A 26,799-nucleotide genomic window follows, 5' to 3' on the forward strand; every position below is an offset into this window, starting at 1 on the left:
TGAAATCCATACAGTACACATTACATATTTCTGATTTATATGAATTGTTAACCTATATTGATTTGTTCCTAGAAATGATACCACTAAAAGAATTTTCTTCCCAAACTACTGCTATTTTAGACATTAAAATAGCTAGAAAGTGTCATGATAAGAAAAGACAAAAATCAAGAGATTCAGTTTGGGGAAAAAATAACCAACATTATTCACAGTATTTACAAAAGAGCTATTGATGCATACGCTGCCTTACATATGGGTAGAGTAGGATTGTCTGAATAGCTGAGGGTTTCTCTCACACAAGCATTTTTATGTGTCTCCAGATTGAATCTAGCCAACTGGAAAAGAAAGAGTTACACTATTGTACAGCTAGTGTATTTTCTTTCTAACCACCTAACCTCTCCGTGGATATTCAGACAGATTTTTAGTCATAGAGCAAAGAAAAATCAAGGTGTACAGCTATTATTTTTTGCTCATCTTTAAATACTCCAAGTTCCTTCAGGAGTCAGATATAAAGAACTACACAGAACAAGCCAACAAAATATTATAATGAAAATTAAGCCTTTCAGGCACTGCTCCATTATATACAGCATAACAAATCCCAGTGGCTCATACTTCCATGCTGGATTGGTAAGCTACTGCAATTATTCTTCCTAATATTCATATTTGCACTTTTTAAGTCCAGAATTGTCCAAAATTTAGTTATCTATGTATTTGCATTTTTCCAGTAATAAAATAATAAATGTAGAATAAAGTTTAAAAAAAGACAGACTACTTTGCTTTATTTGAATTTGCTTTTCTTTCTTTTGTCCTTTCAGCAAAATATTTCTGCTCCTCAGATCCAGAATTCAGAAAATATACCCCTAAAACATTTGGGCAAAAACTTGAATATGCAGTTCTGGAAAAAATGCCTTTTAAAAATATTGCCTGCAGCTGCCTTGATTGTCATTGTAATTTTTTTGGTTATGTACTATGTTTTATGTAAGTGCATGCTTTTCAATGAAAAACTGAATTGCTTTTCTTATGAATGTTAGAATTTTAATAATGCATAACATTCTGAGCCTTACAACAATATCAGAATATTTGTTTTTGCAAGCATCAGCAGCAACATTGTTAACATTTCCAGCAGAATTAACACCACTTTCCTTTAATAGTTCCTTCTTAAGTCCCTATTTTTACATTATTGGGGAGGTAACAGAGTAGCAAACAGAATAAACAGTCTAAGCAATTAAATATGTTGATTATTTGTAATGAATTTCCTGCAACTTTTTCTAATCTTTCCAATAGAAACAAAACTAAATATATTTAGAAAGCCCACTTTAACACAGTGAATTTAAGAAAACCCCTTCATCACAATACTTAATCACTGCAAAATATTTTCCACTTTTTAATCTCAAGTACATTTACTGACAATGTTTCTCATTCTCTGTTTTGAACATTTTGATTGTTTACCAATATGGGATCCTATACTTTCAGCTCCAGCATTCTCTTACTTCTACATTGGTGGAAGTGTGGAAATTTCTAACCTGACTTATACAAATGACCTCATGAACCCCAAATCTCATGCATTTATATTGCAAGCTGAAGCACTACAGAATTATGTGAGTCTGGTTATGGAAGATATAAAATAATTTTATTTTGTTTTGCAGTTCATTTAATAGCTCTATTTTTACTGCATTTGTAATTTTTAAAAAAAATATTTAAAAGTGAATGTTAATAAACATGATAAATCTAAAGCATAAGAATATTAGTTTGTTGGAAATTGAAGGCTATTTTTATAGAATTTTTTCAGTGTACCATTAAGTATAGAAGAAAGACTGCTCAAGGCTGCAAAGTTTGGGCCAAAAGTGGTCCACTAGTTCTATTTTTATTAGTGAGCAAGGATATCACTTTGATGAGGCTGACATGGCAACATATTTCTAACCATTACGAGGCTGGTATTATACAATATAAGATTGTTATTTTTTAATTCTTACAACCTGACACCCTTTCCACAACACTTTCTATTATTTGCTATCATAGAATAATTCTGGTGAAATGGACTATAATCTATGTAATTTTAGATAGGTTTAATATATGTTGTTATAAGTGAAACGGTGGCTCAGTGGGTTAGGACGCTGAGCTTGTTGATCAGAAGGTCGGCAGTTTGGCGGGTCGAATCCTGAGTGCCGCGTAACAGAGTGAGTGCCTGTTACTCGTCCCTGCTTCTGCCAACCTAGCAGTTCGAAAGCACGTAAAAATGCAAGTAGAAAAATAGGGACTACTATGGTGGGAAGGTAACAGCGTTCTGTGCGCCTTTGGTATCTAGTCATGCCGGCCACATGACCACGGAGACGTCCTTGGACAAGCGCTGGCTCTTAGGCTTTGAAACGGAGATGAGCACTGGCCCCTAGAGTTGGAAACGACTAGCACGCATGTGCAGGGGAACCTTTACCTTTTTAATATATGTTGTTATAATTACCTTAACAGGTTAATGCAGTTCTACAAAGTAACTTCACTCTAATGACAAAACTCTTTGCATATATTATTAAAATAAGCACAATTGTAGCTTCTTCTTTAAATCAAAACTTTTTTTCATATTGTGTACCTGTTTGTGGAGGTTTGTATTTTAATTTTTACAGTAAACACACACACACAAACACACATTTTAATTTCTTCAGTATAATACTGGCTTTCTTGCTCTTTCTCCCAATTTAATTTTATTAGTGAGATCAATATACTTTTCTGGCCCTTTGTTAACATAAAAAGGTTTGAAAACACAAAGCACCTTTCTGTTAGGTTGTATTTCCCAGATGAATTGGTTGCGAGTCTCAAAGCTGTTTTGTACATGGATAACACAGGATCCCTTTGAAAGAATCAGTAGCCGAAATTTATTCTGATTGTTTTATTTAGTCTTGTCTACTTGGTAAAGAAACAGCCTTATGTCACCTTATAAAAGATATCACTTTAATAGAAATTTATGTCAAATCATCTGTGATTCTGTGTCTAGTCCACTATGTTTGGCAGCTGCAGGCTGGAAATGAACAAAAAAATGATGCAATTATACAGGACTTAATAAATTTTCCAGTTTATATTTAGCTTTCTAATTGTTTAACTATCAGTTTGCAGAAATATACGGGTCTTCTACTATAGGCAATTATTACTTGAAATCTGTTATTGCTGCATTCAGGTAAGTCATTCTTAAACTATGTAACTTTCATAAATAAAATATTGTCAGCCATGTCTGCTTATTGTCTACTCATGTTCTCAGGGAATCATGTTCAACAGAGTAGATACTATCAGAAAGGGATTTAATTCTGTTTCGACTTTGCCAAAATTTATGATTAGTAGGATATTTTAAAATATGCAAACTTTTAAGATTAAATAAAGAAAATGCTACATTGATTAAAAATGATAAATATAAAATATTGCAAAGAATCCAGATTAAATGCCAAAGTTTTTGGGATACAAGCATTGTTGTAAGGATTTGTAGCTCTGAATGTCTTTCAACATATCCTTGCTTATTATACCAAGTATGATTATTTTAATGACTGGTTGCTTAGTGACTATTTGAAGTTATGAAGAACCTCCCAATGTGCGTACAACCCAGTTCAAGAGTTAGTTGTGACAATGGCAACAACCTGCAGTCAAGTAACTGCAATTTACAATGTTTTTTGGTGGTTTCTGACCCTTTGGGTTGGTTTGTGGGAAAAGTTGTCCATGTGAATGAATAGACTTATTTTATGACCACTGCATTCGCTGTGTGACTGCAGTGTTTGCTTAATGACCACTACAATAAAGGGTTATAAAATTAGGTTGGTCACATGAGTGCCTTGACTTATAATCATCATGATGTATGATGAAAATTCCATATTCCATTATGGTAATGTCAGTGACAATCTGCATTTATTTATTTTATTAGATTTATATACCGCCCTTTCCCGAAGGACTCAGGGCGGTTTACAGGGTATGTCTACTTGTTGATATGCTCCTGTGTTAGGCCATTTAGAAGCCAGGTGCAGTTCTCTGACCCCTACCAAAAGCCAAAGATGTATGTTGAAATAAAATCTGACTGTATCCTTGAAACAAAGTTTATTTTGTTATCTTCCTCCAGTGATGGAAAAAGTGGTGCTCGAGCCTATTACTGGAGCACATTTTGGGGCCCCCAGAATATTATTCTTCCTATCAAAAACCTATCCTCAGCATATCAGAAGCAAATCAGTTTTAAAAAAGTACCTGCAATAGCTAATAACACTGCTGAAACATTTCCGTTAGAAGGAGACTTTGATATAATTACTATGGAGCTTTTTGGTAAGGTGAAGTTTTATATATTTTTTAAATTTTTAATAAATTCAGAAATGTTCAGGCCTGTATATAAAGATTTGTCCCATGTTTGGGGCCTAGCAAGGTAATCTAAAAACAGTTAACAAGCATTTGACTCATATCTCCCCTTGCTTCTCAGCTAACAAAGCAAGAGAGAGCCTGTTTGGGGCCTAGAGGTGAAAACAACTGCCTAATGTGCAATCAGCCCAGGTTCGAATCTCAGAAGGGTATGGCTGACTGATGAAAACTAATAAGTTTGAAATGCATATCAGTCTCCCTTAATTCTTTGTTAGCAATTTAAAATTTACACAAATATGAGCTGTCACCGGTGTGACTACTGCCTGTCGATGGCCTTCAGGTTAGGCTGACACAGGAAATAAAGATTTGTCCCATTTGTCCCATATATATATAGCTTATGACAGCATTTATCTTCTTTTGTTCCAGACCCTGATTCTATGGCCTGTGACACAATGCTGAAATCAGGTAAGGACTATTCTACCCTGACCCATTGTGTAGCTTGAAAAAAGAAGGAAAGGAGTTTTTACCCTTGTCTTGAGCTGAATTTGAAGGGTAGGGAACTACTTAGTCCAAGAATTATTGCAAAGAATAGGAACTGCTTAATAATAATTTTCATTTGAATGTGCTTGAATAAGAAACAATGTCTGATTTAAGTTTAGTTTAGCTTAGTTTAGTTTAGTTAGTTTAAGTACCACCCAACTCCAAAAAATTTGGATGGCTCACTTTAATTCCAACAAAATGCAACATGAAAAACCAGAAACAAAATAGAGAAGAACAAAAATAAAAATTAAATCAAAATCAAGAACAAAATGACAGTTTGTTCCAATAGTGGGCTTCATGACACACTTCCTGGGTCTGGAAAGATGACACTAATAGAAGGAATCCAGACCAAGTTAATCTCAGCAGCTAGGCAGACACATTCTCTCTCCTACTTTAAGGTAGACCACACTAGGAATTAGTCATCCATGCTAATCTTGCTTTTATTATAAGATTACAGTAACTGAATCTTGCAATTCTGAATGTGCTTCCCCCTCTTTCCCTTGACGTTCTTGTCTGAGATGTTTATTTGGATTAATCCTAACCTGGACTCAGATTTCTTTTTATTTGACTGTTGTCTTGATTATGGATCTTCCTCTTGATCTTCAAGGATATTCTTTCTGTCGATTACATCCTGTTTAACATCTACATGAAACTGTTGGGAGAGGTCATCTATTAGTTTGGGATCTTGTATTATCAACATGCACCAGACACCCAGCTGTACATCTTGACCTTAAATTGAATGATGCTTTCAACATACTGTCCATTATCTGAAAGCTGTACAACTCTGGATGGTGAAGAACAGGCTCAAGCTCACCTCTGACAAGTTGCTGACCAAGTTGCTGTGAATATAAGACCACCTGGTCATGGCGATATTCCATTTTTAAACTTGAATGGGGTTGTACTTCTCTATTCAAGCATGCAACCTGGGGGTTGTTTTGCATTCCCACTTCCAGACCAGGTAGCATCTATAGTTAAGAGGGCCTTTGCACAGCTTCCTCTGGTCCATTAGTTGTACCTGTTCCCTGATGGGGAGACTCTCCATGCCTCTATGCACCCCAAAAGCCTTAATGATAAAGGGCCAGGTCATTTGAGGAATCCATATTTTACATGATTTCTGCCTATTGGCATTATTAGTCCATTTTTAGTTTTGTTGATCAACCAATGCCATCTATTGAGATCCAAGAAGTGTATCTTCTCTTTCATAGCACCTATCCCCTGGCATGATATCCCCCTAGAGATCCAGCCCCCCCAACCTGGCCTCTTAAAAACTTGGTTGTCCTCCTAAATCCTTGGTAGGTGGTTGGAACTCTCTTATGACATAGGGACTGTGGTTTGTCCAAATATACATTACCTTTTTTCTTGTTATTTTAAATCTGTTTAAAGCTTAAGCTGCTCAACATCATTCTGGAATCATACCACTTCAAAAATTAACTATAGACAGACATATAGAAATACTGTATATGGCATGCTTAGCAAAGATGGGTTTTTGACTGGCTCTTGAGCTATTGGAGAGAGGGAATACGATGTTCAGTATTGCTTACTCATTTACTTCAAAACTGTGAAACTTCAGCGGTGCTGTGTTTGATGGCATTTCTGCTCCTTCTGCTGAAAGGAAAACTTGACTTTTACTCCAGTTTATCTGATGGTGCCTCTGAAAAGTGAGGTCACCAATTGTAGAATGGTTCCCAAAGCCCATATCCTGTTATTTTCATATATTCCATCTGAAGAGAACAAAGAGCGCAGCTTTGTTTTTCTACTTCAACCCCCTCCCAGCAGTGAAAAAACCAGAATCTCCTTCTCACTTGAGAATTGCTGCCATGCCTCAAAGCATGTTGCTAAAAGATTATGGCATGATACAGCAAATATCTTCTGAGCTGATTTGTTCATCTAGGATTCCGTAATTAATTAGATGTTACATGAGAAGAGGTATTACTTAATACTACCAGCTACATACATCATGCCCTTGCTATTTGAATTATTTTTTTTAAAAAAACAGTTTGATTGTTCTAACAAGTTTTACTGATAGGATGCAGTTTTGAGTTAATTTAATTTAATGGAATTCCATTTATCAGAGGTAGCCTTAGAGAAGTCAGTCTTGATTTTTCATTCATAAAGATGGTATGAGTGACCTTATCCCATTTTTTAAAGAGCAAAGGATATTCAAATTTAAAGGATCATTTATCAACAACAAAGGATTTACTAATAGCAGTAAATTTAAAATTAAAATTTAAAACCTTTAAACCTCCCAAGCACACATATAATATACTGCTCAAAAAAATAAAGGGAACACAAGATAAGACATCCTACTATTAAATACAGTACATTGTGTTGTTTAAGTGTTCCCTTTATTTTTTTGAGCAGTATAGTTAGTGTCCATAGAATTTGCTTCTCAACAACAAGATTGCTATTTGGACTTTGTAGAACAAAAAGATTGATTCAAGTAGTGTCTACTTAACCAGATGAGTTTCACTTAGAGACACTATTGGCTGATACGTTTAGAATGGGTTTGCATTGTACAGGCTTGTGAAAGATGCTGGATTCCTTCTAGAATTTCTGGTCTCCCCGTCATAAATCAGATACATGAAAAAGATCTCATTTCACAGCCTTTATGTCTCAGTTCTCTCCCCAAAGGGACAACTTTGTAGGATGAAAACATAGTACTGTCTCACAGCATACTCAGGCTTGAGATAGACAAGGTTGCCCTTTTTAAATGTAAATGCCTGTTCTCTGGGATCTGCACCATGGGATTGGGATTAATTTCTCTTTCAGTTTATCATTCTTCCTGGTTTTCAGCCACTGATTTGTTTCTGTTTTGTCTACCAGCAGCCTTTGACCTTTATGCAAAGCCTGGTAATAATAGGACATTAACTCTGTTGAATCCCAAAAAATCTTTTTATCAATGGAGGCTACGTGTTCCACCTGAGTATGTTGTGAGATTGGTAGTTGTAACCTCATATGATGTGGTTCCTGGGAGTTGTGCAACGCACAGGCTATCTGCGTATGATTTTCTTCTTCCTTTGCAGAACAAGATCATTACCAGGTAGGGAATACATTAAAAGGCTTTTGTGAATAGGCACAATAAAAAGACAAATCCTATGCTTGTGTAATGTGCAGCTCGGTAACAGAATGCTGATGGACAGACAGTCAGACTCTGACAGTGCTGGTTCAGGGATCTTTGTACTCTTAATCAGTGGCCCTCAACCTTTTGGGCACCAGAGACCGGTTCCATAGAGAGAGGTTTTTCCACAAACCAGACAGGGTGTGATTTTGTGTGCTGCCTGCATTCCGTGGGTGGCCTTCACTTGTTTGCACGGACTGGTTTCTGGCATGCCATGGACCAGTGCCAGTCCATGGACTAGGAATTGGGGACCCCTGTCTTAGATGGCAAAAGATTTCTCCCTAATTTCTAGAAGAAGCACTCAACTCGCTATTACACAAACTACAGTTGCATGCACCCTTTGATTTATTGGTGGAAGAAAAGTAATGAATTAATAAAAATTTAGCCAGCTAAATAGAAACTGTAAAATTGATATTCAATATACAGAGAAGGTGCCTGATTATGACAAACAGCTATACATTTTAGAGGTATATCATTGTACAAAATGTTTTTTTATTCTCACAAATATGTAAAGAATTATATTTTATACAGTGGCTTACTGCGTATTATTATTGGGATGAAAATTAAACCGACACAAGTTATTACTATGTCCAATATGTTTTTCAGGTGGTGTGGAATGTCAGGAGCCTGGAAGCCTCCAGTTATACGTTTAACTTCATCCAGTAATGTAATGTTGGTCACTTTTTCACTGGATCGACGACAAAAGAATAATATATTGAAAGCATATTTCCAAGCTGTTCCTAAAATTGGTATGTAGTTACCAGAACTTCTATTAGTTCTCTAATGTTTATTAACTATTATTGATCTTCCACTCAAAATTATGAACTACTATATGGGAAAATCATTGTTTGCTTTGTTTTGCGTGTGACATTTTGACGTTAGTACATTGCCACTACTCCTAGTTGATTGGATATGAAAAGCACTATAATGGATTGTAGTCTATAGATTAGTGATACTAGATTGTGTGACATTAAACTTTGGTGAAATGTGTGGAATACTGAGCCAAATATGCCAAAGCTGATCGGCAATGTCCTTAACACTGGCATACGGCAAAGATAACTAAGATTTTTAACCTAGTCTACAATTTCTCTTTGTTGTTGTTGTTGTTAGCTGCGAAGTCGTGCTGACCCATTGCGACCTTATAGACAATGTTCCTCCAGGCCTTCCTGTCTTCTACCATCTTCTGGAGTCCATTTAAGCTCATGCCTACTGCTTCAGTGACTCCATCCAGCTACCTCGTTCTCTGTCATCCCCTTCTACTCTTGCCCTAAATTTTTCCAAGCATTAGGCTCTTCTCCAGTGTGTCCTTCCTTCTCATTAGGTGGCCAAAGTATTTGAGTTTTAGCTTCAGGATCTGGCCTTCTAAAGAGCAGTCAGGGTTGATCTCCTCTAGGACTGACCGGTTTGATCGCCTTGCAGTCCAAAGGACTCGCAGGAGTCTTCTCCAGCACCATAACTCAAAGGCCTCAATTCTTTGGCGCTCGGCCTTTCTTATGGTCCAACTTTCACTGCCATACATTGCAACGGGGAAGACCATAGCCTTGACTATACCCACTTTTGTTGACAGGGTGATGTCTCTGCTTTTTAATGTGCTGTCTAGATTTGCCATGGCTTTCCTCCCCAGGAGCAAGCGTCTTTTAATTTCTTGGCTACAGTCTCCATCTGCAGTGATCTTGGAGCCCAGGAAAATAAAATTTGTCACTACCTCCATTTCTTCCCCATCTATTTGCCAGGAATTGAGAGGGCTGGATGCCATGATCTTGGTTTTCTTAATGTTTAGTTTCAACCCAACTTTTGCACTCTCCTTCTTCACCCGCAACAAGAGGCTCTTTAGTTCCTCTTCACTTTCTGCCATTAGAGTGGTATCATCTGCATATCTTAGGTTGTTGGTATTTCTTCCAGCAATCTTAATTCCAACTTTTGATTCATCTAGCCCTGCCTTTCTCATGATGTGCTCTGCATATAAGTTAAATAGGCAGGGTGACAGTATACAACCTTGCCGGACTCCTTTCCCAATTTTGAACCAATCAGTGGTTCCATGTCCAGTTCTCACTGTTGCTTCTTGACCCACATATAGGTTTCTCAAGAGACAAATAAGATGGTCTGGTACGCCCATCTCTTTAAGAACTTGCCACAGTTTGTTATGACCCACACAATGAAGTTCTTTAGCATAGTAAATGAAGCAGAAGTAGATGTTTTTCTGGAATTCTCTAGCTTTCTCCATGATCCAGCATATGTTGGCAATTTGATCTCTAGTTCCTCTGCCTCTTCGAAATCCTGCCTGTACTTCTGGTAGTTCTCAATCCACATACTGCTGGAGTCTAACTTGTAGGATTTTAAGCATAACTGTACTAGTATGAGAAATGAGTGCAATGGTGCGATAGTTTGAACATTCTTTGGCACTGCCTTTCTTTGGAATTGAGCTCAGCTGGAATACTGTCACCTCCACTAGCTTTGTTGTTGCTCAGCTTTTCTAAGGCCCACTTCACTTCACATTCTAGGATGTCTGGTTCAAGGTCAGTGACCACCTCATTGTGATTATCAGGGACGTTAAGCTCATTCTTGTATAGTTCTTCTGTGTAATGTTGCCACCTCTTCTTAATCTCTTCTGCCTCTGTTAGTTCCCTACCATTTTGGTCCTTTATCATGCCCATTTTTGCCTGAAACATTCCCTTCATCTCTCCAATTTTCTTGAAAAGATCTCTGGTCCTCCCTATTCTATTGCTTTCTTCTATTACTTTGCACTGTTCATTTAAGAAGGCATTCTTATCTCTTCTAGCTATTCTCTGGAATTCTACATTCAATTGGGTGTATCTTTCTTTTTCTCCCTTGCCTTTCGCTTCCCTCCTTTCCTCAGCTATTTGCAAAGCTTCCTCAGACAGCCAGTTTGCTTTCTTGCATTTCTTTTTCTTTGGGATGGTTTTGGTTGCTACCTGTTGTACAATGTTGCGAACCTCTGTCCATAGTTCTTCAGGCACTCTATCTATCAAATCTAATTCCTTAAATCTATTTGTCACCTCTACTGTATATTCAACAGGGATATGATTTGATTCATACCTGACTGGCCTAGTGCTTTCCCCTACTTTCTTCAGTTTAAGCCTAAATTTTGCAATGAGAAGCTCATGGTGTGAGCCACAGTCAGCTCCTGGTCTTGTTTTTACTGACTGTATAGACCTTCTCCATCTTTGGCTGCAGAGCACATAGTCAATCTGATTTCTGTGTTGACCATCTGGTGATGTCCATGTGTAGACCCGTCTCTTGGGTTGTTGGAAAAGAGTGTTTGCTATGATCATCGTATTCTCTTGACAAAATTCTATCAGCGTGTGCCCTGCTTCATTTTGTACTCCAAGGCCAAACTTGCCTGTTATTCCAGTTATCTTTTGGCTTCCTACTTTAGCATTCCAATCCCAATTCCAATCCCAATTCCAATCCAATTCCAATAAGGACATCATTTTTTGGTGTTAGTTCTATAAGGTGCTGTAGGGTTTCATAGAACCGGTCAATTTCGTCCTCTTCAGCACTGGTGGTTGGGGCATAGACTTGGACTACTGTGATATTGAATGGTTTGCCTTGGATTCGAACTGAGATCATTCTGTCATTTTGAGGATTGTATCCCAGTATTGCTTTTCCTACTCTTTTATTGACTATGAAGGCTACTCCATTTCTTCTGAGGGATTCTTGCCCGCAGTAGTATACCTGATGGTCATCTGAATTAAATTCACCCATTCCTGTCCATTTTAGTTCGCTGATACCTAAGATGTCGATGTTCAGTCTTGTCATCTCTTGTTTGACCATGTCCAGCTTTCCTTGATTCATGGATCTTACATTCCAGGTTCCTATGGAGAAAAAATCTTTACAGCATCGGACTTTCCTTTCACCACCAGACACATCCACAGCTGAGTGTCCTTTCGGCTTTGGCCCAGTCGCTTCATTCTTTCTGGTGCTACTAGTACTAGCCCTCTGCTCTTCCCCAGTAGCATATTGGACACCTTCCGACCTGAGGGGCTCATCTTCCAGCGTCATATCGTTTTGCCTTTTGGTACTGTCCATAGGGTTTTCATGGCAAAGATACTGGAGTGGGTTGCCATTTCCTTCTCCAGTGGATCACGTTTTGTCAGAACTCTCTGCTATGACCTGTCCATCCTGGGTGACCCTGCATGGCATAGCTCATAGCTTCATTGAATTACACAATTTCTCTAGTTTACTAAAAACAATTTTATGAAGACTTCAAGTGATTAACACTGTGAAGGTTGCAGTAGTCAGTCTCTATGGGCCTACCTGTTGATGACATGACATATGGAAGATTGCAAGAGCACAAAATCATATAGAATATGCATTATTTACTTAAATGAGTGAAAAAGAAATGCAGTTCTGTGAAACAAAAAAATGGAATACCGGTATAATAGAATTCATGATTACGTGCAGGGAAATGTAAATGTAGATTTAACTGTGAATTAAAGGACATCAATTGTTTGCCAGAAAATAAAAATTGGTGCTATATATAGGTATTGCAATAGGCATGAAAGTAGGAATTCATAAATAAATAGTAGTTGTTGCATGTTACATTCTATTGAATGGTTATAATTGAACAACCAGATGTGAGTTTTGGGAAACATTGGATAACATTCTGAATTAATATGATCCAGGGGAAAAATATTCTAGTTGATAATATTGAGTGAGATTTAGATGAAAAAAGAACATTAAAAGTCATGGGATCATTTGGAGACCCAAAAAAGAATGGAAAAAATAACTGGTGAGTATCTGCTTAGAAAAAAACCCCTTTATCTGTATTATTAAATCATAATTTAATAAAATGCCTATTCACGCATACATGCATACTCATGGTAGAGGAATGGGCATAAATTTAAAATTATGAGTGATCTAATTGTTTATAATCAAAATGAGGAAAAACAGGGAAGCCTTCATGGGTTTTGATAGGCAGTGTATGTAGAACACACCATTTTTTGACAGCAGCATTATCACAGGAGAAAAAGATTGTGGAAGAAAAAGGAAGGAAATGAAGATAATCTGCAACATGGGAACTACAGGAAAAGAATACAAATCTTTCTGAAAAAGTATTGCACAATGGATTAATACACAACAGAATTCATGAAAAATGAATGAAGTGAAAAATGACCTGCAAGGTGCCTGGAATATAGTGAAAAGGATTGTATGGTATGATGTCACAGGAGAGTATGAAAAAAACATAAAGGAGGATACATAGTGGATGATAAAGTGAAAGAAGTTGTGGATGATAGAAAAAAATGTATATAAAGAAATAACCACTTTAAAAATGAAGATGATAGAAAAGGATGCAGCCAAAAAGCAAATTGTTGTATTTAAAAGAGACAGAGAAAATGTGAAGCAATTTAGGTGATTAAAATAATAGTGATAAAATTTGGGGGTGGGGTGAAATCAAACCTAGTGACAGAATTCTAGAATGAGTGTTCTTTTTAATTCTTTTGTCTTACAACCTCTGATGCCTTTTCTCTGCCTTGTGTACTATTACAGATAAAAGGAACTCTAATGTTGAAAGATGGACCTCATCTGCACACTTGGAGGAATGTGCATAAACTGTTGTATTGCTTTTTTTCCTTTAGTTTGTGGTGGCTGGTATGTTTCCTGGAATGGGAGTGTAATTTCACCTTATTATCCTAGTTACTATCCACCAAATATTGACTGCCACTGGATTATCAGGGTATGTACTCTTATAGCCAGGAAGGGCCGTAAGTGGGCACTAAAGAGTGGAGGGAGTTTGATGGGGGCCATAGATGTGAGGAGGTGCTCTGAGCTACCATACAATACAGTGTGTGTGTGTGTGTGTGTGTGTGTGTGTGTGTGTGTGTGTGTGTGTGTGTGTGTAGGGGTGCTACAGAGTATGAGATCCCTGTAGTGAGGCTCCTTGTGAGAAAAATCACTGGGAGTGACTCACAGGGACAATTTCTGACATTTCCTGCTGGCTTCCTCATTGACTTTGTGAGAATCAGGCAGGGAAGGTTGCATATGGTAATCATATGACTGCAGGATGATAATGCAAATCTTGGGGACAACCTTGTTGATTACAACTTGAGGATTACTTGTAGCTGATTATAAGGCAATCCCATCCCAAGAAAGAAAAAAAAGTGCATATAGTCAAGGCTATGGTCTTCCCAGTTGCAATGTATGGCTGTGAAAGCTGGACCATAAGAAAGGCTGATCGCCAAAGAATGAAGGCCTTTGAACTATGGTGCTGGAGAAGACTCCTGCGAGTCCCTTGGACTGCAAGGTGATCAAACCGGTCAGTCCTAGAGGAGATCAACCCTGACTGCTCTTTAGAAGGCCAGATCCTGAAGCTAAAACTCAAATACTTTGGCCACCTAATGAGAAGGAAGGACTCACTGGAGAAGAGCCTAATGCTGGGAATGGTGTGTGTGTGTGTGTGTGTGTGTGTGTGTGTGTGTAGGGGTGCTACAGAGTATGAGATACCTGTAGTGAGGCTCCTTGTGAGAAAAATCACTGGGAGTGACTCACAGGGACAATTTCTGACATTTCCTGCTGGCTTCCTCATTGACTTTGTGAGAATCAGGCAGGGAAGGTTGCATATGGTAATCATATGACTGCAGGATGATAATGCAAATCTTGGGGACAACCTTGTGGATTACAACTTGAGGATTACTTGTAGCTGATTATAAGGCAATCCCATCCCAAGAAAGAAATAAAGACAAAATATATGGATATGCACAACATGATAATTAAACAACAACTAACTATATTATGGCTTATTTATGTATTTATTTTATTTATTATTTTAATCCCATTTATATCCTGCCCTTCTCCGAAGACTCAGGGCGGCTTACAATCTAAGCACAAATCAAATGTGCTTAGTGCTATATATGAACCAACTTTTTGCATAAACCTCTGTTCAATTTATTGTACACTGATACAAACTGCATAGTATCTGGCATTGACTGATGCATAGCTCAGATGAATATCACTCTATAGCAGGGGTCTTCAAACTTGGCCCTTTTATGACTTGTGGACTTCAAATGCCAGAATTCCTCAGCCAGCGTGCCTGGCTGAGGAATTCTAGGAGTTAAAGTCCACAAATCATAAAAGGGCCAGGTTTGAAGACCCCTGCTCTATAGTATTTGTATTCTTGTTAAGTGGTGAAGAAATCTACTTTAAAATGGTAATTGCTTTTTGCAACAAATTTTGAGAAAGCATCTCATCTCATGAGTGATTATGTCTTTTGATGAATACGGTACAGTTTCTAAAATCTTAAAGGTTCGCCTGGTGCGCCAGTTGCGGCCCTATCTAAGCCGGGATGATTTATGCACAGTCACTCACGCGCTCGTGACCTCTCGTCTAGACTACTGTAACGCTCTCTACATGGGGCTTCCCTTGAGGACCACCCGGAGGCTCCAACTGGTACAGAATGCAGCCGCGAGAGTTGTGTTGGGAGTCTCCAGATACTCCCATGTCACACCTCTGCTCCGTGAGCTGCATTGGTTGCCAGTTGTCTTCCGGGTGAGATTCAAGGTGCTAGTAATGGTGTTTAAAGCCCTACATGGCAGGGGTCCGGAGTATCTTAGGGAACACCTGCTGCCGGCGTCTACTTCCCTCCGCCCTGTGCGTTCCCACAGAGAGGGTCTCCTCAGGGTGCCACCGGTCAGAGAATGTCGACTGGTGGCCCCCAGGGGGAGATCCTTCTCTGTGGGCGCCCCAGAGCTATGGAACCAGTTACCGGTTGAGCTCCGGACGGCGCCCGATCTTCGCTCCTTTCGCCGCAACCTGAAAACATACTTGTTCGAGCAAGCCGGCCTGGCCTGAGGGGGGATTAGTGGGGTCTTTTTACTATTTTTATTGGGGTTTTTACCATGTATTAATTGTATATTTATCGGGCATGTATTTAATTATCTTTTATTTTTTGTAAATCTTTGTGTTTTGTTCTTGCCCTGTACACCGCCCTGAGTCCTTCGGGAGTACACCGCCCTGAGTCCTTCGGGAGAAGGGCGGTATAGAAATAAATTAAATTAAATTAAATTAAAAGACGATGCAGTAAAAGTGCTAAACTCAATTTGCCAGCAAATTTGGAAAACTCAACAGTGGCCACAGGATTGGAAAAGATCAGTTTACATTCCAATTCCAAAGAAAGGCAGTGCCAAACAATGTCCAAATTATCGCACCATTGCACTCATTTCACATGCTAGTAAAGTTATGCTTAAAATCCTGTAAGCTAGACTCCAGCAGCATGTGGATCAAGAACTACCAGAAGTACAGGCAGGATTTCGAAGAGGCAGAGGAACTAGAGATCAAATTGCCAACATATGCTGGATAATGGAGAAAGCTAGGGAGTTCCAGAAAAATATCTACTTCTGCTTCATTGACTGTGCTAAAGCCTTTGATTGTGTGGATCACAACATACTGTGACAAGTTCTTAAAGATGGTTGTACCAGACCATCTTATTTGTCTCTTGAGAAATCTATATGCGGGTCAAGAAGCAACAGTGAGAACTGGACACGGAACCACTGATTGGTTCAAAATTGGGAAAGGAGTCCGGCAAGGTTGTATACGGTCACCCTGCCTATTTAACTTATATGCAGAGCGCAACATGAGAAAGGCAGGGCTAGACAAATCAAAAGTTGGAATTAAGATTGCTGGGAGAAATATCAACAACCTAAGATATGCAGATGATACCACTCTAATGGCAGAAAGTGAAGAGGAACTAAAGAGCCTCTTGTTGCGGGTGAAAAAGGAGAGTGCAAAAGTTGGGTTGAAACAAAACATTAAGAAAACCAAGATCATGGCATCCGGCCCTCTAAATTCCTGGCAGATAGATGGGGAAGAAATGGAGGTAGTGACAGATTTTATTTTCCTGGGCTCCAAGATCACTGCAGATGGAGACTGTAGCCAAGAAATTAAAAGACGCTTGCTCCTGGGGAGGAAAGCCATGGCAAATCTAGACAGCACACTAAAAAGCAGAGACATCACCCTGTCAACAAAAGTGCGTATAGTCAAGGCTATGGTCTTCCCAGTTGCAATGTATGGCTGTGAAAGCTGGATCATAAGAAAGGCTGAGTGCCAAAGAATGAAGGCCTTTGAACTATGGTGCTGGAGAAGACTCCTGCGAGTCCCTTGGACTGCAAGGTGATCAAACCGGTCAGTCCTAGAGGAGATCAACCCTGACTGCTCTTTAGAAGGCCAGATCCTGAAGCTAAAACTCAAATACTTTGGCCACCTAATGAGAAGGAAGGACTCACTGGAGAAGAGCCTAATGCTGGGAAAGATTGAGGGCAAGAGAAGAAGGGGACGACAGAGAATGAGGTGGCTGGATGGAGTCACTGAAGCAGTAGGCGTGAGCTTAAATGGACTCCAGAAGATGGTAGAGGACAGAAAGGCCTGGAGGAATGTTGTCCATGGGGTCACAATTGGTCAGACATGACTTCCCAGTATAGTTTCTGGAATACATGAGTGAATGGATGAGTAGAAATTACAAATCTATGCTGACCAAAAGAAACATCAGGCTTCAGTCTTGTATCCAGTAACCAGGTAGTAAGTCCCACTGGTGTCAATGGGATTCTTAGTAAACTAGCATAGCATTTGTTCCTCTGCAATATAGAAATGATATATAAACCTTATAACAAATGTAGTTTTCAAATTGTTTTCTTTTAATTCTTATTTTCTTTTTTTAAAAAAACATCTTAGGCCCCACTCCCTGGATATAGATTGATGTTAAAAATTATTGTAATACAAATTCAGGAGCAATCTCCTGGATCCAAGAGATGTGATAAAGATTGGCTGGCAATTGATGGAGTAAGGTAAGCTACAGCCCACATTCAATACATTGCTTTTATGGTTTTCATTAAGTATTTAAAAATAAAACAGAAATAATTGACAACTTTTCAAATTATCTTATTGTGTGGAACCCACAGAATAACAAAGGATATAAACAAACCTAAAAACAAAATAAAACAAGAAAAAATATTTTTTTGAATTAAGCTATTAATTAATTAATTATTAATACAGCTGTTAATTCTATGAAATTATTAAAAAATAGTAATTCCGTTGTTTGTTTTACTTAATTAAATAAAATTATCAGATAATGGAAAGGTGTACTCAGTAATGCAAGGATGTTATCTACTCCTGCTCTGTTGAGAAGCTGCTAAATGAGTAACTCCTGCTAGTAACAGATTGTGTGGTTGACTAGGAAAAAAAAAACTTTGCTGAGCAATTTCTATTCATTCAGTGCTTTTCTTTCTACATATCTTAATATAGATAAAATATAAAATATAAGGTATACAGTAAGATAGATAGATATAAAGCAGGATAGGACAAGATAGGATGAGTTAAGAAAGGTAAGGTACAGTAAGGTAAGATCAGATCAGATAAGGCACACAAACTGATAAACAGGCTATCTAAATGCCAAAAGAGAAGCCTAAGGTGTGTGTGTGTGTTTGTGTGTGTGTATTTTGACAATAATATATAGACACACACTCTGATGGACAGATGGACAGTCTATCTCTTAGGGTGGTCCCAAGAGACAAGTCCCTGCCATGACACCACAAAAACTGGCCAGGAGTTTTTTGGCAGATCCCAGCCTCTGCCATGTCAACACAATGGTTGCCACCAAAGCATTGAGCAAGGTTTGAGTAGTTGGTGAGGCATCCTTGAGCTGAGGTTAAGGAAATATCCTGCTGTTTAGTACCCTGAACCGGGAGGTGTCAAAATGGCAAGTCATAACTCATGAAGAGTAAATATAATAATTTAAACTGTTAAAATGATATATCTCCAATTTTACTTCATATGGATCTCTTTCAGATATTGCAAAGCTCTTGCGGAAGAAAACAGGGTTAAGGAATATGGCTATTCCATTTCAATTAGCTTCCATTCCGATGAATTGGTTACACACAGAGGTTTTTATATAGAATTTAGAGCTTTCAGCCATATAGATCGTAAGTGTTACTTGCCTCTTATTAACAAATGTCCGCAACTTTGTGAAATTGTTTAAAGGCTCATTAAGTTTAATTTGTGTATTAACTTATATTAATTTGCATTAGCTTATATTTAATATGCTGAAAGACTCATATTGTTACTTCTCTTATGCTCACGGACTTCTGTGCATTCTATTTGATACATAAAAGATAAAAGAACCTTGAAAAGACAATTGAGAAGCTTCCTTTCATATTCAAAATTTCCTTTCTTATTGGGAAAATTTAGAAGCCATTTCCAAAAATTAAAAAAATATCTCATAGATAGATTAAAAAATATAATATTCTGCACAGCAAGCGTCATACCCTGATTAGACTGGTCTGTTATATAATATTTTTCACAATTAAAACTGTCTCAAACATTATGTTCTTTTAGCTTGTCCAAGGCAGTTTAAATGTTCTGACCAATCATGCGTTCCTTTAAATAGTAAATGTGATGGGTGGAATGACTGCACAGATGGAAGCGATGAAATGGATTGTGGTAAGTTGTTTATAAGCTAAATTTAACATTTTAAATCAGGGGTGTCAAACTCAATTTCATTGAGGGCCGCATCAGCATTGTGGTTGCCCTCAGGGGGCCGGGTGGGTATGGCCAGGGTGGGCGTGGCCTACTGGATGGGCGTCGCTAGAGTGGGTATGGCCTACTGGGTGGGCGTGGCCAGCTCTACATCGTTCGCATCAAGGCTGCCTATGGGGGCCTGGGCAGGAGTGGGACAGATCTGAGGGTCTCTGGCAGAAGGAGGGTCTCTGGGCCATGGCCAGGGCCAAGGCAGTGGGGGCCGTTCCCTCACTGTTTCCAGGATGGCTTCGCGGGCCACATGAAACCACTTTGCGGGCTGGATCCGGCCCCCCAGCCTTGTGTTTGACATGTCTGTTTTAAATATTGCTTGGTATTTGCTAAGTTAGATGGTCATTAGATTCCTATGGTAAATCTCTAATTTTTATTTATACAAATAAAAACATGATAATTTTGGGTTTTGTCAAATATTGCCCAACCATATGGATCTACCTAGCTACCCTTGATAACAGAAGTTAATCAGAGTTGTTTCTGGTTAATAGTTGGATGGAAGACATCAAGAATGTCTATGGAGATTCTCAGTTATCCAGGTCATGGTTGTCCCAGAAGACCTTTTTCAAAATGCAACTGGACTTTCTTTGTTTTTCCTTGAAGACATTTTGCTTCTCATCCAAGAAATGAAGAAGCTTTTTGGATGAGAAGCAAAATTGCTTCAAGGAAAAACAAAGCAAGTCCACTTGCCTTTTGAAAAAGCACCTTTGGGACAATACATCAGAAGTACAAAGTGTTGGCTAAGCTGGAATGTTCAAACAAACAAACTCCCTGATAAAGTGATGGGAAACCACTTTTAAACTGTTATCAAGAAAAACAAACGAAAATTCATTGGAAGCCAAGCTCAGCTTGGAAACTTTACTATTACCTTCATTGATCAATGTTAAAATGTCTTTATATAACTGAGCTTTGCTTTCTATAAAAATTTTGCAGAAAGCAAGGAAAATCAGTGCTGCTTAAAGTAAAAATTCTTAACTAAATATTTTATGAAGGCGGTGCCTTTATTAGGAGCCTATTTTGGCATTTTTGTCATAATAAAATGACTTCCCTTGTTACTTCTAATCTGTTGTATAAACAACTCTGATGCTCCAAAGGCTTGTTAAAGTATACAGAACACCTAGGCATCTTTTTGCTTTGTACAAGCTGACTTCCATTAATTACCTTTTCCTACATTCAGGGAATTGAATTCCATGACTGGGCAAATCAGCCTACCCAACTCTAGCAGATTTCTAAGGATGATTCCAGAGGCCATTACCAGAGGTTATAATAATAAGGAGTTCACACATCACATAAAAGCCAAAAGTGTACATACAGTTGAATGTAATGTGTAATTATCTTCCAAAACAGAACCTTTTTTAAAAAAAATAATTGCCTTTTTGATTTATTGTGAATTATAAATCCATTAAATCTGAATCTAGGTTTTGTCTTATTGTGGATTTACTCTTTTATGCCATTTTTTTCTGGGGTGTGGCATAAACAATATAGATAGCCCTTGCCAAATGATACAACTGGGATTGGCAACTCTGCCACTAAGTGGTTGTTTAGTGAGATATCACGTAACCATGACTTGTGTTCTTACTGCTGGCTTTTCCATTGACTCTGCTTGTGGGAAGCTGTCGTGAAACATGCAAATGACACTCGCTTGACTTCACAATGATGCAACAGTCATAAATGCCAAGTGGTTGTGAAATATCTGAATCTTGACCAGGTGATTGTAGGGATGCTGTGATGGTTGTAAATGCAAGGATTGGTCATAAAGCTTCATTTTTTGGCACCATACTAACTTTGAATGGTCACTAAAAAGGACAGTATCTGTAATAAAAACAAACCTAGGGTTTGCCTGAATTAGGTATGACTATTCAACCTCTTCCTATCTTTAATCATAAATTTTAATACAACAAATTGCATAGTATGAAAATACTGTTTAACCAAAATATATTTGTGTTGTGTGAATATGCTTTCTGTTAAAAAATGCTACAAGTTGAATGCTATAGTGTGACTGTATTAAGACTTCTTTAGGTTGCAATGCAGCACAGTTAAATTATAGTACTATGAAGTGTAAACCTCATTCCCAGTCTTGCAAAGAAGATAACAGCTGTAAGAATGCAGGCCAGGAGAGGGAGGAAGACAGCTGCCGCACATATGCCTTAAACTAATTTTGGATTGAAAGTAGAAATTGAAAGTGTAATGCATAACCTTTATGAAAAAAATTGAATATGCTCAAAAGGTTCACTTAAATCTTCCTGAGCATTGTGGTCTGTTAGGATAGGTAGTGGTCACATATAGTGATAATTTCAGAAACATTCAAAATGTGTCTCTTTTCTTTAAATTTCTAATACCTGATACTGGTAGACTTTGACTTACAACAGTTCATCTAGTGAACTTTCAAAGTTACAACAGCACTGGAAAAAGTAACTTATGATCATTTTTCACACTTACGACTGTTGCGGCATCCCCATGATCACATGATCAAAATTCAGATGCTTAGCAACTGACTTACATTTATGATGGTTGCAGTGTCCTGGGGTGACGTGATTTGCTTATATGATCTTCTGACAAGCAAAGTCAATGGGGAAGCCAGATTCACTTAACAACCATGTTACTAACTCAACAACTGCAGTGATTCACTTAATGACTGTAGCAAGAAAGCTCATAAAATGAGATAAAAGTTACTTAACTGTCTTCACTTACCAACTGTGGGGTCAATTGAGGACTACCTGTACTTTGCTGCTTTAATCCAGAATGAAAAGTCTGAACTAGGCATGTCCAACTGTGACCCATGGGCCGCATGAGCCCTGGGACAGCTAGTAAAGATAATAAAAAATATTATTTATTTTATTATTATTATATATAATATTATATACTATAATTACCATATTATATATAATATAATAATATATTATTAAACAAATATTATAATTTAAAATATTACATAGTTTATTATTTATATGCATTAACCATATTCTATACTTGATATGCGACCCAAGACAATTCCTCCTCAATTAATGTTACCAGGCAAGCCAAAAGGTTGGACAACCATGCTCTAGATTTTATGAAGGCTACAGGGCAGACCAAGTTGACCAAAGCACGTTTTATTTATTTATTTAAATATATTAGCTTCTCAACTCTAATGTATATTAGGTAATGGAGGGTGGCCATGTGAAATGGGAAGTGAAATGGGAAGTGTCTGAATTCAATAAATAAATAAATAAATAAAACAGGTCCCATAAGTGTTTGTGAGCATCATGTGCATTCACACATAGAGATGCCTAAGTGAAGACATGGGGTATTTAAATGCAGAATCACATCAAGCAATACACTGATGTAATTGGATTTTTACCATTGCCCTTCTTCACATGTACCTAGGGTATATAAAATACAGTGTTTATAAAACCCGAATGATGCCATTATATTTGTAAAACACTAAATATGTAACCTATCTGAGAAACTATAGGTTTGGGCCAGTCACCATCTCTCAGCCCAGCCTACCTTGCAGGTCTGTTAGGTAAAAATGTGAGGATAGAGTGCTAAAGATACTACTTTAATCCCTGGAAGAAATATAGAGCAGAAATCTAAACTTCAAAACAAAATACAATTTTTTCACCTGTTATTTCATCTTTTCAGCCTATAAAGGGTGTCTACCTCATTCATATAAATGTCTAAATGGGAAATGTCCAAAAAAATTAAATCCAGAATGTGATGGTATAAAAGACTGTGAAGATGGATTTGATGAAATGAATTGTGGTAATGTATGAATATCTGAAAGGAGTTGTAATTGGGGGGGGAAGGGTTTCTACATTTTTTTCCAGGGGATGCAAATCAAAGTCTATATGTATTCAGGATTGTATTGTACAGTTCATAGAAAGTAATCAGTACTTCTCTTTTAGCATGTGGAAAGAGTCAGATAAAGAAATTCAGAATTGTTGGTGGTGAAGAATCTAGGCCTGGAAAGTGGCCATGGCAAGCAAGCTTGCAACTGGGAACATCTGGTCATATATGTGGTGGATCTGTAATTTCAAATCGGTGGTTGGTATCAGCTGCACATTGCTTTCAGGACTCCGAGTCTATAAGGTATGCATTATGTAATGCAAAGCATATATTACTGACAGTAGTTATTCAGACTATTGTAGTATGTTTACTTAATTATTGTTTAGCTCATAGACATCACATTCATATCTGTCTCTTCTCTGCCTCTCTCTTTATTTTAAAGAAAAGTTAAAAGGAAGCTGACATGTGGCAGTTCACAACAATAATAAAACCACAGACAATAAAAATAAGAAAAATGAGAAAACCAAGAGGCCTAACCCATCATCTCCATCTATTCATCTATACAACTTACTATCCCAGAGCCTAACAGTAGCCTTAACAGCTTCTTGGAAGAGTAAAAGGGCGAAGGCCTGCTAAATCCCAGGAGAAAGGTGTTCCACATAGCAGAGCTTGCTACAAAATAAATCTCCTTGATGACAACTTTTGCCAGGAAAATTGTAATCTTTCTTTTTCAGATACTCCATAGCATCTGGCTGGACAGCATATATGGGTATTAAAAGCATAAACAAATACAGCAATAATCAAGCAGTAATGAGATCCATCAAAAGGATAATAGTCCATCCAAATTATGACCAATACGTCTCAGATTATGACATTGCGCTCTTGGAAATGGAGGCACCGGTATTTTTCACTGAGCTGGTTCAGCCCATATGTTTACCGAGCAGTCCTAGAGTACTTATTTATGGAACTGTCTGCTATGTAACTGGCTGGGGAGCTGTAAAAGAAAATAGTATGTTCATTTCAAATTGCAAGTATCCCTAATCTGTTGTACTTTTTTGTGAATCATAACTGTCAGCTGCTTTGAAAATTAATTTCCATATAATGTTATGGATCTGATTAAACTTACAGTAATAGGATTAAGGAAAATCTATTGGAATTCTGAAAACATATCCTTAGTTGATTGAGATAATTTCATAATGTTCTTAGCATGCCATTACTTATGCCAGTTAGAAGACATATCTTTCAATTTGAAGAAATGTACAGTTGTATTTATATTTAATTTATTTAATGTGCCATAACTATGTAAATTACTATAAAGCACAGGTGTCAAACCCGCCGTGTCACGTGACGTGTCACAACCTATCGTGACTTTTTTTGCATTTCTGGTGCTGGGGTGGGGGCAGTCTCTGTATGATGCAACCGGCCCGTGGGCCAGCAGTCTGACACCCCTGCTATAAAGGAACACAACATAGTAAAATTTCAAAGATATAGGCCAGATCTTGAGAGTTTTCATTGCAGTTTATTTTACAAAAATAATTCATTCCAGAGGAGTGAAGAAAGATCATCAACCACTTTGAAATATATTCTGGACCACAATAATCAATATCAGTGATCTTTTATCAATTTCCACCATCTTTTTAAAAAAAAATTGGTACAAGTGGCAATCTTGGTTTCAGATGTCTTAAAAATGGTTGATGTTCTTCACCTTTTGGAATGTTCCATTTGATTCCAACCACTGTAGAAACACACTGGGCATGCCTTGGACTCTTCTACCCTCTTTCAACAGATGGGTTTATTCCCTGGTTAATTTATACTAGCAATCATTTGGAAATGTGAGGATAGTGTAGCAAATGCTATACTTACACAATATTTCTATCAATTTAGGTCAGCTTACAAAAACATTACAAGAAGCCAAAGTGAAAATCATTAACCAAAGTCTTTGCAACAAACTTTATGATTATCTAGTTACATCTCAAATGCTCTGTGCTGGGAACCTTAATGGTGGCATTGATGCATGTCAGGTAAAGCAAAAAACAAAACTGTGTAAAGAAAACAAGATTTATAAGACTGCCTTTTAAATGACATAATTAAAGAATACTTTGCATATATCTGGTTTTGAAAGGAAAGGAAGACAAGTCCTGTGACTTGTCTGTCAGTAATATTTGCCTAAAAGGGTTGTATTAGTAGAAGTTAAAAGGTGATGAATAAGTTCTGCAATATTATGTTAGTAAATAAATAATGTTTTTTAATTTCACAAAATTAGGAAAAATGCAAAGACAGCTCCCATCTAAATATAAGATGTTGATCATTATTTATAGAAATAGATGAGATATTATACACTAGAAAGATAGAAGCTTTTGCAATTTCAGAATAGAGTAAGTCATAGAATCAACAGTTTCCTTGTGTATCAGGCAGATTACATTTGAAATGTTGGGTTAATTTTGAGCACATTTTGAAATCAGCACCAAGAAGCTGGACTGCATGTGGGGGAAAAACAACAAGGATTGTGAAAAACTAGAAACTAAATTAGATGAATAATGGCTTAAAGACCTGTGTTTGTTAATTTTGACTGAGAAGTGAAAAAGTGAAAAGAGATGATCTTCAAAGATCTGAAAAGCAATTGTACTGGAAATGAACAAAGGGTTTGTTTGTTTATTTGTTACTTGCTGTTGTTTCAAAAGCCAATAAATGGCTTTTATTTTCATCCAGAGCTAATGGATGACAATAGAAAATAAGGAGGAATTTTAGGCCAAACTTTAGAAGCATTGCAAATTTGTAAGGCTGAAAGTAGTTTAATATAACAAACTGACTGTGGAATAGGCTGTTCTTTGCTAGACTTATCTAGCAAAATGCTATAGGGCAGACATGTCAAACACAAGGCCCGGGGGCCAGATCTGGCCCGTGAAGTGGTTTCATGCGGCCCGCAAAGCCATCATGGAATCAGTGAGGGAACGGGCTCCACTGCCTTGGCCCTGGCCCAGAGATCCACCTCCTGCCAGAGACCCTCAGATATGTCCCATTCCTGCCCAGGCCCCCATAGGCACCCTTGATGCGAACGATGTAGAGCTGGCCATGCCCACCCAGTAGGCCATACGCACCTTAGCCACGCCCACCCAGTAGGCCACGCCCACCGAGGCCACACCCACCCACCCCCCTGAGGGCAACCGCAATGCTGATGCGGCCCTCAATTAAATAGAGTTTGACATCCCTGCTATAGGGTATCTTGCATTGTCTGGGAAGCTGGACGAAGTAATCTTCAGTAAAAATTACCATTCTGTTAGTCAATAATACTATGTTTAGAATGTAATGGAACTATTTTTTTTTCTAATAGCAAGACTTCTGCCTTTCCTTTTAGGGTGATTCTGGAGGACCATTAGCCTGTTTAGGAAAAGGAAACAGATGGTACCTTACAGGCATTGTCAGCTGGGGTGAAGGATGTGCTCGAAGAAACCGCCCTGGAGTTTATACTAAGGTCAAAGCATTTTATGAATGGATTCGTCAATACATAAACTAACAAATGGCTT

The 26,799-nt window shown here is 37.9% G+C and overlaps 1 protein-coding gene across 1 annotated transcript; it reads left to right on the top strand.

Moving 5' to 3' along the window:
- Positions 1–1,406: 1,406 nt before the first annotated feature.
- Positions 1,407–26,789, top strand: LOC310639506 (suppressor of tumorigenicity 14 protein homolog; the record flags this gene model as incomplete). The annotated part of the gene is made up of 15 exons (XM_083361256.1): positions 1,407–1,595; positions 3,096–3,163; positions 4,088–4,284; positions 4,741–4,779; positions 7,648–7,894; positions 8,579–8,721; positions 13,573–13,670; positions 17,657–17,769; positions 18,770–18,903; positions 19,316–19,420; positions 23,132–23,251; positions 23,395–23,578; positions 24,010–24,284; positions 25,160–25,296; positions 26,631–26,789. 15 exons carry the CDS (start codon positions 1,407–1,409, stop codon positions 26,787–26,789), a joined length of 2,208 nt encoding a protein of 735 aa, XP_083217382.1.
- Between the last annotated feature and the right edge of the window lie 10 nt (positions 26,790–26,799).

This window comes from Vipera ursinii (assembly GCF_947247035.1).
Source record: "Vipera ursinii genome assembly, chromosome: 4".
NCBI lineage: Eukaryota > Metazoa > Chordata > Lepidosauria > Squamata > Viperidae > Vipera > Vipera ursinii.